The sequence below is a fragment of the Saccostrea echinata genome, unplaced genomic scaffold (genome assembly GCF_033153115.1).
Source record: "Saccostrea echinata isolate AGI-Se365-2 ecotype Australia unplaced genomic scaffold, CSIRO_AGI_Sech_v1 ptg000001l, whole genome shotgun sequence".
NCBI classification, from domain to species: domain Eukaryota; kingdom Metazoa; phylum Mollusca; class Bivalvia; order Ostreida; family Ostreidae; genus Saccostrea; species Saccostrea echinata.
The window spans coordinates 7855535-7868306 of NW_026889750.1; the positions used below are offsets into that span (position 1 = coordinate 7855535).

At 32.5% G+C, this 12772-nt stretch overlaps 1 protein-coding gene across 1 annotated transcript; it reads left to right on the forward strand.

Annotated features, from left to right (window-relative positions):
- The first annotated feature begins 409 nt into the window (after positions 1-409).
- Positions 410-5368, forward strand: LOC133183656 (secreted frizzled-related protein 3-like). Its single transcript, XM_061318617.1, has 6 exons — positions 410-1200; positions 2826-2882; positions 3387-3455; positions 4371-4645; positions 4778-4869; positions 4982-5368. The coding sequence occupies exons 1-6, from the start codon at positions 702-704 to the stop codon at positions 4995-4997; spliced, it is 1008 nt and encodes a 335-aa protein (XP_061174601.1). The 5' UTR covers positions 410-701; the 3' UTR covers positions 4998-5368.
- The last annotated feature ends 7404 nt before the right edge of the window (positions 5369-12772 follow it).

Here is a 12772-nt window from a genome sequence, read left to right on the forward strand (position 1 = left end):
CTTTTAAAAGAAAAAAAATAACTTCTAGTAGACAGTCTCAGATTCCACGCAATAAGTTCTAGGAAATGTTGTTAAAGTTTTGACTCAATATAACACATTCTCAACTATCCAAATTAATAAGGATTTCTTAAAGGATATATTAAAATTACAGTATTAAGGCAATACATTAATTAAGCAATAAGTGTATTATTTTCCCCGCTTTCAATAGTTCATTTTGAGATCTAATAGACAAATTTTAAGATTAATTTTTTATGGGTAAAAATAAACTTTTCTCCTCATTGTGTTTTGTTTATTCGCTGATATTTTTGTGTGATAACACGAATTTCTCATTTGTTGTAAAAGTGAGCGACTTGAAGATAACACGCCAAAGGTAGTTAGCACCGCCCCCTGATTTTTTTCCTTTCCCGATTGCATTGTGTAGTCATAATTTACAATAAACTGACGGCTACGAACAACCAACTTCTATAATTTGAGTGCAGCCCTTTAATTAAAGTTCCATTACATTTCATTTGATTGAATATACCATGCACGCTTGGTTTCGGAGTATTTAAACATCATGTGTCGCTGATCCAAAGCCACAACGCTATTTGACCGGGACGTATATTTCATACATGACTACGAATTCTCAGAGGAAAAAATGTAATTTTGGATCTTCTTTATTTTAATATTGGGAAAATACTATCTCTTTTTTATTTTTAAAAATGAAGAAAAATAAAGAAAAATTCGGAATGTGTTGGAAAATGTGGTTGCTGAGTATTTTAACTCCCTCCCTGTGTTATAAGTTTAACAGTCGTTCAACAGATACTTGTGAACCCATAGAGATACCCATGTGTCAACACATGCCGTACAATATGACTCGTATGCCCAATCTTTTACATCACAGTTCTCAAGAAAACGCTAAACTCGCCATAGAACAGTTTCAGCAGTTAATAGACCAAAATTGTAGTGATGTCATATTGTTTTTTCTATGTGCCATGTATGCGCCAATTTGTACTGTTAACTTTCAACATGCACCTATTCCCCCGTGCAGGAGCGTGTGTGAGCGCGCACGTGCAGGGTGTGAGCGAATTGTAAATTATCACAATATTTCGTGGCCGGAGTATTTAGACTGTTCACGTCTTCCGCGATATGATCGGGGAGTTTGTGTTTCACCAGCAGCTATTGTTCAATCTACCAAAATCACAAGTAACGGGACCGGAAGTGAGTATATTTAAATTTAATAAACAATTAAATACATTGTTTTATTTCTTTCAGTCATTCTATATCATGCAAATATGCAGTTTGGGTAAATACGGATGTATGATTTTCATAACTTGCCTACATACAATGCGGTTTTGCTGTATTCTTCCGTCTAATATTAAAGATTATATATATGTATAAATATTTTACTTCGTTGAACAATCTTTAGTATTTATATTTCAATCCCCCCATCCTAAACATTCAATTACCTTTATCTAACTTAAATTTTTAACATCATTTCTTTCCAAATATTTACTTAATGACTTCATATATTTGTCCGACAAATAGAATGTCAAAGCCTGCAAAAGAATACGACTAAAAGTTAAAACCATGCCCTGGTGTTTGTGTGAGAAGTGTTTTAATCGGGCCTTTGATCGCAGTTATTAAATATTCCATAAAACTGATAATCCCTTGATTGAAGCCTACATTATCGATAGAGTCACTCCAAATAAAACACTAGCACGGACATCAATCTCTCTTGACGACCTCAAACACTGCGCCTGTCTAAATATTGACCGTTCCTCTGAAGTTTTAGAACCAACAGTCCTCGTGCGCCATCCGATCAACAATTTAGTCCCCATCGGGTTCGTTACTGCGCCTTCCCATTGTTGCGGGGGAATAAATTCGGGGTATCTTTGAAGTTCAAATTTTCACTCCTATCAATTTCATTCGTTCACACTTTAAAGAATTCTCTCTGAGGTTTTTAAGACCTATGGGGTTTATTTTCTTCGCTGGGTCTGTCATTGAGTTTTAACGATCGAATGTTTTTTTTCATGCTGAACCCCGATGATTATCTCGATACCCCGTTATTAAGAGCACCAAAGTGACTAATTATGCCACTTGACAAGTTTAATGTTATTCTTATATTCTATGCATATTTCAGCTAAGAAAATTTGTCAACATGAAATTCTGAGATGTGACTTTTTACTTCATATCTTGCGATCTTTGTTAGAAACCAAATAATCTTCGAACTCCATGTAATCTTTTGCCCACAGATACTGTTTCATCTTTTCTAAAACTGTTGCGACACTTGTTCTCCAGAACTCATTATTATTAATCTTACACCCAAGTTCATGCTGCTTTGAGCATCAATTTTTGCATTCATATCACTTTATATCTTCGGGGGCCTTTGAAATATATCTGTCGTAATTTGGAATCCAACTGAGCAAAAATTTCAACAAAATTGTGGAAAAGAGAAATTTAGATTTTTTTTCCCCTTTTCATCATTATCCTTTTCCTTTGATAAAGATATATGCGGCATCTTTTTAAATTACGAACTTCAAAACTTAAGCTTTAGCCGAGGTATATTCAATACCTGTAAAACAAATAGTTTTCACCGACCCCTTTAATATTTTGAAAGTTCAATGGAATTCATTACAAATAATCATTCTCTACGAACACATCATAGCGCTTTGTTTCTTTGAAGACACTGATAGCCAAAAATGTATTTTAATTTTGTTTAACAGCGGAATCTGCTTTTATCCCTTTTCTTCTTTTGAGTGGCTTACTTTCATGTTTCATTGATTCTGCGTTGAAAGTGAGAGCAGATAAGACTGTAAATTAATTAATATTCCTCTTTCATGCAGACAAAGCAAATCCTGAAATACAGAATCCGCGTCCGCCTATAGGAGGTGGTCCAAAAGGTAGGATTTATAAACGTCATATATGTACAGAAAAAGTTTGGATCCGACATTGTCAAAACCAGAATAAACCCCCCAAAAAACCATTACATTACAACTATATATATATATATATATATATATATATATATATATATATATATATATATATATATATATAAGCAAATTAGCGAATTAAATTAATTTACTTGATACTGGTATGTTGGTATATCAATGTATTCATAAATATTTAGTTCCAGATTGTAATGTTCTATACTTTCAAATAAGAATTATTTTATTGTTTTTGTTCTTGTATAAATTGAGACTTTTCTTCATTTTTTGGAATATCTTGAAACAAAAAATAAACAGTCCTACTGACACTCCTGAGATTACGTGTACTTTCACCTTCCTACATATTGGTTTAAAAACTTGAACTTTTAAAAAATTATTAAAATGTAAAGATACCTTTAACCTCCACTATTTCATTATTAGTTTCTTTGAAATTAAACGTCTTCATTGTAATTTTAGTTTGTAGATGTAACCGTAAATCATCCAAACCAAAAAGAAAGAAATTCAAACAAGGGCGCTTTCATTTTGGTAAGTTCAGCGTATTCATGTTAATTTTGTTATGACACACGTAAGTAAAATTGAATTACTTAAAATTTTAGGAGAATCTTCGCACAATTCATTTATATTGAAATCAATTAAGGAAACATGACAGAAATTTACTGTTTCACATTTCACACATCTAGTGGAAGAACTATTTGTAAGAAAAAAATCCTAATCTGTATACGGCCACTTAATATAACACAAACGTAAAGGCGATCGTATGTATTTTAATAAACATGCCCCACATGACAAAGTAAGATGCATATCAAAGGCAATTCTCAAATACCTGCCGGATTTAAAAAGGTAATGTTTTTAATTCTCATAATGAAAAATGTCAAAATAAGGTTTGTGTTCACAATGCTTCTTTCTCTAATTCACATTTTTGATGTAGTGGGGTTTATCCGAGTCACACAAATATTTAACATCAACATTGTCCTTAAACCGCTTTCCCTTTTCTTAAAAGACATTATGAACCAATGATCAATAATGATTAAAGATACGCAATGTTTTTTTCCGACACGATAAAATCAGAGGGAATTTAGTAGATTCCCAATGCTCGTGTGAACACGACCCCTGGAGAGACCTCGGTAATGATTATCAATGTGACTTTGACACTAAGGATTTGATTTCAAGAGTTTCAACGAAAAATTGACAAATACGCTTTACAGTCTAGTCGCCAACTCTCAATTGTTTTAAAATCATCAAGATTATGCAACAGAAGTGATCTTATTTTTCTTCTGGTATTACTGCTATAGTACCCCACTGTGCACAAAATGATCATTCTTCAATATCACCATCATAATTCTTTTAACAGCCACAAAATGTACATATACTTTTTGTGTCTTTTACAATTTTCAGACATTTTTCAGTATTTTTTTTTCTTTTTGTTTTGTTTTCGTTCAGCTATTCAAGGAAAAATCAAACAACAAGGTGTCATCAACAATGCTAATACTGTTACTAGAATCGAAGTCCTGAAAGTATTGAAGGAAAGCAAAGTCCACATCAAGGTGAATACCACTGTTGATCTATGGACCAATTCCACGTGTGTCTGCCCGAGGCTCGATAGTGATCGCACATATCTGCTCATTGGATATGAGGACACAGTTACACAAAGACTTTTGTTTTTGGATAACTGTCTTGCAGCAAAATGGCAAAAGCGATGGGTGAAAAGAATTAAGGTTTGTGTTGTTCTTTAACTTACATGTATTTTTTGGTCCAGGAATGATGCATGATTCAATGGAAATTCAAACTCGTCATTCAATGAAATGATTTAATTATGAGGTGAAAAACATTGTATTCTCTTTTTCCAGAAATGGAACAGGAGAAAAGGAAGAAAGTGTAGAAAATCAAGGAGTAAAAGATGTCGAAAAGGTCGAAAAAGGAAAAATAAAAACAGGAAAAGGTATAAATATTTTAATTCTTAATAAATGTTGTACAAGACTGAGCAGTAAAGCTAACAAATACATCTGTCTGTCAAAGATGATATCTAATTCTGACTTTCTTCTCTTCTACAGAAAACAGAAAAGCTGAAACAAAGCGATAGTACGCAATAGCAGTATTGAGACATAAACAGTTTAAATGTATTAAAGGCGCCATTGTGGACATTGACAAAGTATCAGTCTAGACAAATCCAACATGGAGGAACTTAAAGTTTTGAACTGGTATCCATGATGGCGTTAATATGATGCAAACATGTCAAGAAAATATGGATATTCTTCTCAAACTTAACCAATATTTTCTTTTTAGTTATAGTCATACTGGTTTGTCCTTTTGAAACATATTTTATGAAATATGTTTGTGACTGATATATACGGAATTTCACTCCAAGAGTAAGCGATATGTCAACAATTTTTTTCTTCGGTATTACATGTTGCATTATCATTTTTAATTTAATTATCCTATCTGAGTTATGTTTTGAAAATGTAGATTGTATATATCAGACCATTTTTAAACTAAATTGTATTTTTGTTAAACTAATAATCATCTTTTTGCAATCAATATTGTATGATATCATTTCATTTGTTTCATATATACTTTCTCAATCATTAGACATATAATGTTACTAAGTAACAATTAGTAGTGAATTCTGAAATACAAACACTCTCCAAAAAATTGTTCAGGCAATTAAGGAATGAATTTAATAGCTACCCAAGTTATACTGGTATAACCTGGGTCGGGGCAGTTTACGCTTTATAAACCGCGAAGCGGTTATAAAAAAGCGTAAACTGTTCCAACCAAGGTTATACCAGTATAACTTGGATAGCTATTAAATTCATTCCTTATTATTTAATTTTCATTCATTAAATGTAAAAAATAAGACAATTTCTCCTTCATAAATGCCTTCAAATTGTACATATTTTAAATGTAACGTCAAACGGATTGATACGTTTTTGACGTAAGTCATTGTGACGTAGGCAACCCAGGTTATACAATATACTCTAATTTTTTTTTCCAATCAAATGACGCGTTACAACCAAAATTAAATTATAAGTACATAAAGAAGTAAAACAGTCATTTCTTTTACATGGCATTTTTTTTTCAAAGCTTCCTCTGGCATACTGGACAATGGCTGAGGAACTTTGGTAAAGTAGCAGTGTTTTAAAAGACCAGATACAACAAGCTTTATTTTTAAATAAATATCTTTTATTGTGTATTCGACTTTGGAATGTATTAATACAAACTCTGACATTTATTTATCTTTTTTAATTGTTATGAATATGTCGAATAAATGAACTTCTGAATGTACATTGTACTTGTATCTTTTAACTCTCAGTGTGACAATATCAAGAAAAAACCAAGTGTTACATATTTTTGATAAGGAGTGCAATATTTTTAAACATCAAATGTACGCCGCTAATTTGCATACATGTTTGTAAATTCCCTGTAAAAACATGTAATACATATATGTTTTTTTATGACAATTTTATCAATGATTTGATAAACTTCCATTCGTACGTGTATATCCATTGTTTGTTTACATTTCTTAATTATGTAAAATGTAGATTTTTTTCTCTGAGAGGAAATTCACAATCATCATGAGTTTGTACTATTATACTTGAAATAAATATCATTAAGTGTACTTTTATTATGAAATCGATGAGCAGAAATGTACTCTCCTATTTCTTTATATGTGGATTAGGTATCACTTTTTCAGTCAATGTTAATGTTTCAAATTTGCTATCTATATTAAAGGGAAATTTCATTTGAAATTTTAAGATAGGAAATTATGCAATTTATTAAAATGCTATTATATTAAGTTTCGAAACTATCTCTTATCATGCAACACATTCTCTACCGAATTCTTCAATGCTGGAAAATTAAGTGAAAAGTATCGTATGGCTCCAAATATTGTACTTTGAAATGGATATGCTTGTTTGATAAATGAAAAATAAACTGTTGGAAAAATGAAACATCTATTATCCTCATTTCAAAGGAAACAAATTACTTTCATCAAGGTCCTTACTCTGATATTCAATATGGAACTCTGGGTGCTTTGAGGTAAGAAGACGGCGCGCCCCGCTTGAAAGGGTAACCCTTGCTTTATATGGATGGCAAAAGTCCCCAACGCCTTGATATCTGAAGGGTGTTGTCCAAACAAAGTAATTATTAGGAATGTTTAAAATCAGTATAAAAATCTTATGCTTTAGGTATTTTTCCAGCCTTTAATGATTGTCTTCGACAGTAATTTGGATGCAAAGGACAAAGGTTATTAATCCAGAATATAATTGTGTATTTAACCTAAAGAAAGGACTATGGAGTTTTATTTGGTGAACAATTCGATTTATATAATTGCTTTACATGTTCCACATGTACCATATGACATCAGGAAAAAAGGTTATCTAAAATAATCATGTTACAGAGGAAAATAATTCCTTTATAGAAAAGCCTTTTATCACTTGTTGTCAAAATAGGGTAGTTGCTAGGTGTCATTTTTTTCTATTTAATTCAGCAATTGAATTAATTTCGCGACAATGCTGGGCGATGAAAACGGCTTAAATTCATAACGAAAATCAACTTAATTATATTTTAATGAGTGTAGATTTTGATTAGCAAAATGCATTAAAATACATACATACCCACATTATGTATTTACACCGATAACGGATTGTGTAAGGTCTTTACGGCTATGTTCTACTAAGAAACGTTGTTGTTGTTGTTGTTCTTGTACTCGCATGCTAATATTATAGAACTATTTGGAAATAAGTACTTAACACTGTCCCGGATAAATCTGCTACCTTCAAAGTGGCAAATCAGCGCCCCCAAACTTTTATTTTATATAAGTACTCTAGTAACTTAACCTTTGATCTATTGATACAAACCTTTTATCACTGAAAAAAACGGAGTGATTTGAAGGTTTTGGAGTAAAAATAACTTGTCAAAACATAACTTTAGATGTCACTATCACAAAACAAAGAAATGACAAAAAACCAACAGGTCGGTGGTAGTCTTTTTAAACGAAGTTTCAGTTGTTGCATTGGATTCTTATCAAATACGAGGGATGCGCCTGGTAACCCTACCATTGCCTCATTGGAAACCAGAGAAAAGAAAAATTAAAATATTTCTGATTTTTTTTCTTTTATTTATTGCTAATGTTTGTTAAACTTATATACCAATTTTCATCAAAAGAATTTCATTAGAAAGGAGTATAAACACAATGCCTCAATAATTTCCGAACAGCCCGCGTAAATGTACATCTATTTAAACCACTATATAGTGACGGGTTTTGATAACCATGGCTACTGCATTGCAACTATTCAGGAAATGCGTGTGTTGAATGTTGCGACAACCACCTCAGGTGTGAGCTTAATCTCCACCATGCATTAAATGTTACTGTCTTGAAATTTTCTTCGAATTTCAATTTTAGGACAATTAAGGACATTTGTGTAAAAAGCATTACTCTTTTATGGCCAGGCAGAGGAATGGACAGATGCAAAACACCAACGAATAGCAACCGAATACAGTAGTTACTCATTTCGTTCTACAGGATCTTAAATGAATTGATCATGCTCTCTCTCTCTCTCTAACAAAAAAAAAAAACACTTTTTTTTAAATATTGAAATCTTTAAATTTCAAATCCCTGACATACGATTAAGCTTCCTCATTTCTTGTTCAGCAGGATTGCAAGTCGGATATATAATATTAAGACGTTTTAACCTTTTTGAGCAAAAGTTATGTTTGTATTTAATTTTTTTTCTTCCAAAATAATATACTTTTGACTATAATTGACTTTTCTACAGATGTACTCTTTCATTGGCTCGTGAATTTTTTTTTTTTTTTTTTTTCGTTTAAAAAAGTGCACTTTTCATTTTCTGTCGTAGTTATTAATATGCATTTGACCGTGATTACAAGAGGAAGGTTTCTAAATAAAAAAGATTAATGAAGGAAACAGATATTATCTCAAAGAAAGAAATTAGAAAAGGAAGTGTTAGCAATTTACATTCTGGAGATGCACATCAAAACATCAACTAGGCTTAATTCTGAAAGTTCTAGGCATGATAAACACATATAATCAAAGAAGAAACCGGCGACACACTTTAAAAAAATCCATTTGAAAGTGGACCATTAAATAACGCAGATTTAATCAATCAACACTGGTCTAAATTCTGCAAAATGTGAGGGAGGAAAATAATTCCGGGGATTGTGTAGGTTTTCTATATCCGAAAGTGATTAGGGTCGTCAATCACAGGGTACAGAAATACTAGTAACTAAATTTTTCAACATCAAAACATCAAAAATGCATGAATTAAAACTTTGGCCAGATATTCCTGATCTTGACATGGTCTACAATCCTCTTTCAGGAATTTAAAATCTTCAACATTTGTGACCCTTTGCATTTTCGTTAAAATTATGTCGAGTAAAGCAGCAAAGAGTGCTTAGTAATTTAATACCATGCTTGTATTTGCTTAGAAATTTGCGAAAGTTAAGTTCACAATATTGAAGCTTCAAGCATGAAGACAACGGTGAGAAAATCTTTTTAAAAGGAGATGGGTGAACATGGCGAGCGATAAGCCTATAGTATGACAAACATGAAGATGAAAAATTAAATTTCAGTTATATCAAATTTTTTCTTGATATTTCGTCTAACATTAAAATATACTTTATGTAAAATCTCTTCATTTTGCAAAAATTCCTCAAAGATTGAAATTATTTGCCTGTGAAATATTAGACTCGCACTAAAGCGGGCAAAAAGAGTCATTTTCTAATACTATAACACTATTTTTCGATATGAGTGGGTCTTTGCTCCACCTTTTTGAAAGTTAATCCTCAAAGGTTGCATAAAAATATACATTTTTGGGTTACGAAAAATATGGAGCAATGACCCACTATACCTTAAAAATATACTTTTATGACATAAAATTCGCATCTTTTCGAGAAATACTTGAAGTCCATTAAGTCAAGGGTCATATCACAAGCATGATTTAAATGCCACACTTCATCAGGACTTGTGTAGTCTAGTGGTTAGCGTGCTAGTCTCGAAAGAAAATGATACTCAGGATTTTTATTGCTAGGGTTCGAACCCCACGAATACCACATTAATTTTTTTAATAAAAGAATAAATTTTGCCGAGAAAATTTTCCTCAAAAAAGTTTTGTTTATCATAATTTCATAAATTTCAATAATGAGAACTTTACTCTAAATACTAAATTCACAAACTGAACATGATTTTTATATATCTGAAGCTATAGGCTTTCTGCACGCTATGTTCGCCCATCTCCTTCAAATGCTTGACATGTATAAAAATCAAAGGTGTCCACTGCCATAAATAGCTGAAGGTATGATACCAGTAAATTGTTATGTGTCTGAAAGTTTTAATATTGCATTACTATGCAGAAAAATCAGGGGTTTTATTCTTTCACCATCGACTTTATTTATAAACACAATATTAATTATAATACAGAGCTTTCGTGGCTAAACTTGATTCATTTTTTTTAAAAGTGGTATCACATAATGCCGCTTATATATATATATATATATATATATATATATATATATATATATATATATATATATATATGTATATGTATATATATATATATATATATATATATATATATATATATATATATATATATATATATATATATATATATACACAAGAAGAAAATAAACAAAAGGCCTATGAGCTCTGAAGTTCACCTGAGTATCGTGAGTCTCTCAGGCCTAAACAAATATGACCTGAATCCTGCACTGGGAGAATATAAAATTTCGCAATCTCGATAAAGCTCAATGTTCAAACAGTTTTCTCGAGAATTTCACTCATATGGAGACACCACCACTTGTCGGTGGATGGCTGCAAATTTAGACCTTTACTCGGCACTCAGGACCATTGAGCAGTGAGGGATCTTTTTCGTGCCAGCACCTACTGCGACACGGGACCTCGGTTTATACGGTCTCATCCGAAGGGCCAGTCTCCACGTCCCGCAGTGGGATTCAAACCCGCGACGTATAAGGATCAACTTCTTACTCCGCAACTCTAAAGCAAACGCTCTAACCACTGCGCCACGCGGGCGACTCATTAAAGCAGATTTGTATAGAAATAACACTATTTGACTACTTGTTCAATAAGCCCCTTTTTTAATCCAAGAGGCATAAATTTCAAAATCTGTAGGATCCTGTTGAAGAGAAATATCATTGTAAGAAAAGAATCTTGTAAAACTAAAAGTACATGTATATCTTGTTAGGGGAAGAGTTGCAATGATGGTACTTCTTTCATAACGAGGTAAATTTGAATCAAACAATCTAATACACAATAGTGTAGACGATTTTTAAAGCAAATACATTTTCTAGCGATCAAAATTAACTATTTCTTGCATCACTCCAACATGTTATAGAATTTGCAGTGATAAAGGTAACTTCTTAGGGTGATGGTTAGACTTAGGGTCAGAGTGTTAGGGTCAGTTAGGGTTTGGCCTGGGGTGAAGGGTTAGAAAGAGAAAAACAAAAGCGCCCGCCACCGGCGGACCGGTGGCAGAGGCACTTGGCAATAAAAGTTTTCTCACGTCTTAATGGCAGGTTTCTTATTTAGACGCCAATGTGGAAGCTTCATTAAATAGATTTAAAAGGGAAAATTTATCAGTATTAAACTTGTGCACAGACAGACAGAGAGACGAACAGTCTCTGTGTTCAAATGAAGCAAATCATGAAATCTTTGCACAATAATAGACATGAGAATCTTTTAAGAATTCGTTTTTTTCTTCATATTTATATAAAACTCGTGTTCAAATTCTTCCATTTAGAAGTAGAGTGTGACATAAAACTGTACATGAGGAAAGAGTGGGAAAACTTAGGCTGTCTTTTCTATTTTCCCCATAATTGGAACATATTTTAGACATTAGTCTTCCCATTACCTTGGAATTCCATTTTTTTTTAAATATGAAATCTCTAAATGCCAAAGAGTAAAGAAGGTTTTCTATGGTATAATGTATTTTCAATATTATAATATTGATCCGTCCCATCAGGAACACTGGAGCCGAGGATTATGATCTTTCAATTTGCATAGAGGGCTAAGTTATAAGTTGGTACACCGGTATATTCATGCAAACGATTTTCCTTTTAAATGTCCATAGAAGAAGATTGCATGATTTTGGACAGTTCTGGTCCCCTGAGTGACCAGGACCATGAAATTCAAATATTTCCTTTTGTCTTTAGATATTTCAAAAAATTGGTTGACTATTCCAGAGAAGATAAGAAATAAAAACAAGATGTGTTTGTGAAACACTGATGCCCCCGTATGGCAGCTTATGGCGAAGGTTAAAGTTTCTCAAATGCAAGTCAAAATCCAGGCCAAAAGGTAAAAAAAATGTTGGTACCCAAAGAAAGGTCTTGTCTCTAGGAATATACCTGTGAAATTTCAAAGACCTAGCTGCAACTGTTCAAACGTTAGGGCGAAGGTTAAAGTTTTCTAAAGGTAAGTAAAACGTCAAGGTCAAAGTGGTTGGTATCCAAAGGAAGGTCTTGTCACAAGGATTACATATGTGAAGTATTAAAGCCCTAGCACCAACCATTCAAAAGTTATGGCCAAGGTTAAAGTTTTTCAAAAGTAGGTCAAACTCCTATGTCAAGGTCAAAGTGGTTGGTATCCAAAGGAAGGTTATGTCACAAGGATTACATATGTGAAGTAACAAAGCCCTAGCATCAGCCATTCAAAAGTTATGGCGAAGGTTAAAGTTTTTCAAAAGTAGGTCAAACTCCTAGGTCAAAATCAAAAGGTTATAGTGGTTGGTGTCCAAAGGAAGGACTTGTCTCAAGGATTACATATGTGAAGTATGAAAGCCCTAGCTCCAACCATTCAAAAGTTATGGCCA

Excerpts from the sequence above, each read along its gene's own strand:
- LOC133183656 (XM_061318617.1), top strand. The coding sequence starts at position 702 with ATGAAGAAAAATAAAGAAAAATTCGGAATGTGTTGGAAAATGTGGTTG. Across the intron at positions 2,883-3,386 it reads TATAGGAGGTGGTCCAAAAG|TTTGTAGATGTAACCGTAAA; the intron begins GTAGGATTTATA and ends TTGTAATTTTAG. Across the intron at positions 4,646-4,777 it reads GATGGGTGAAAAGAATTAAG|AAATGGAACAGGAGAAAAGG; the intron begins GTTTGTGTTGTT and ends CTCTTTTTCCAG.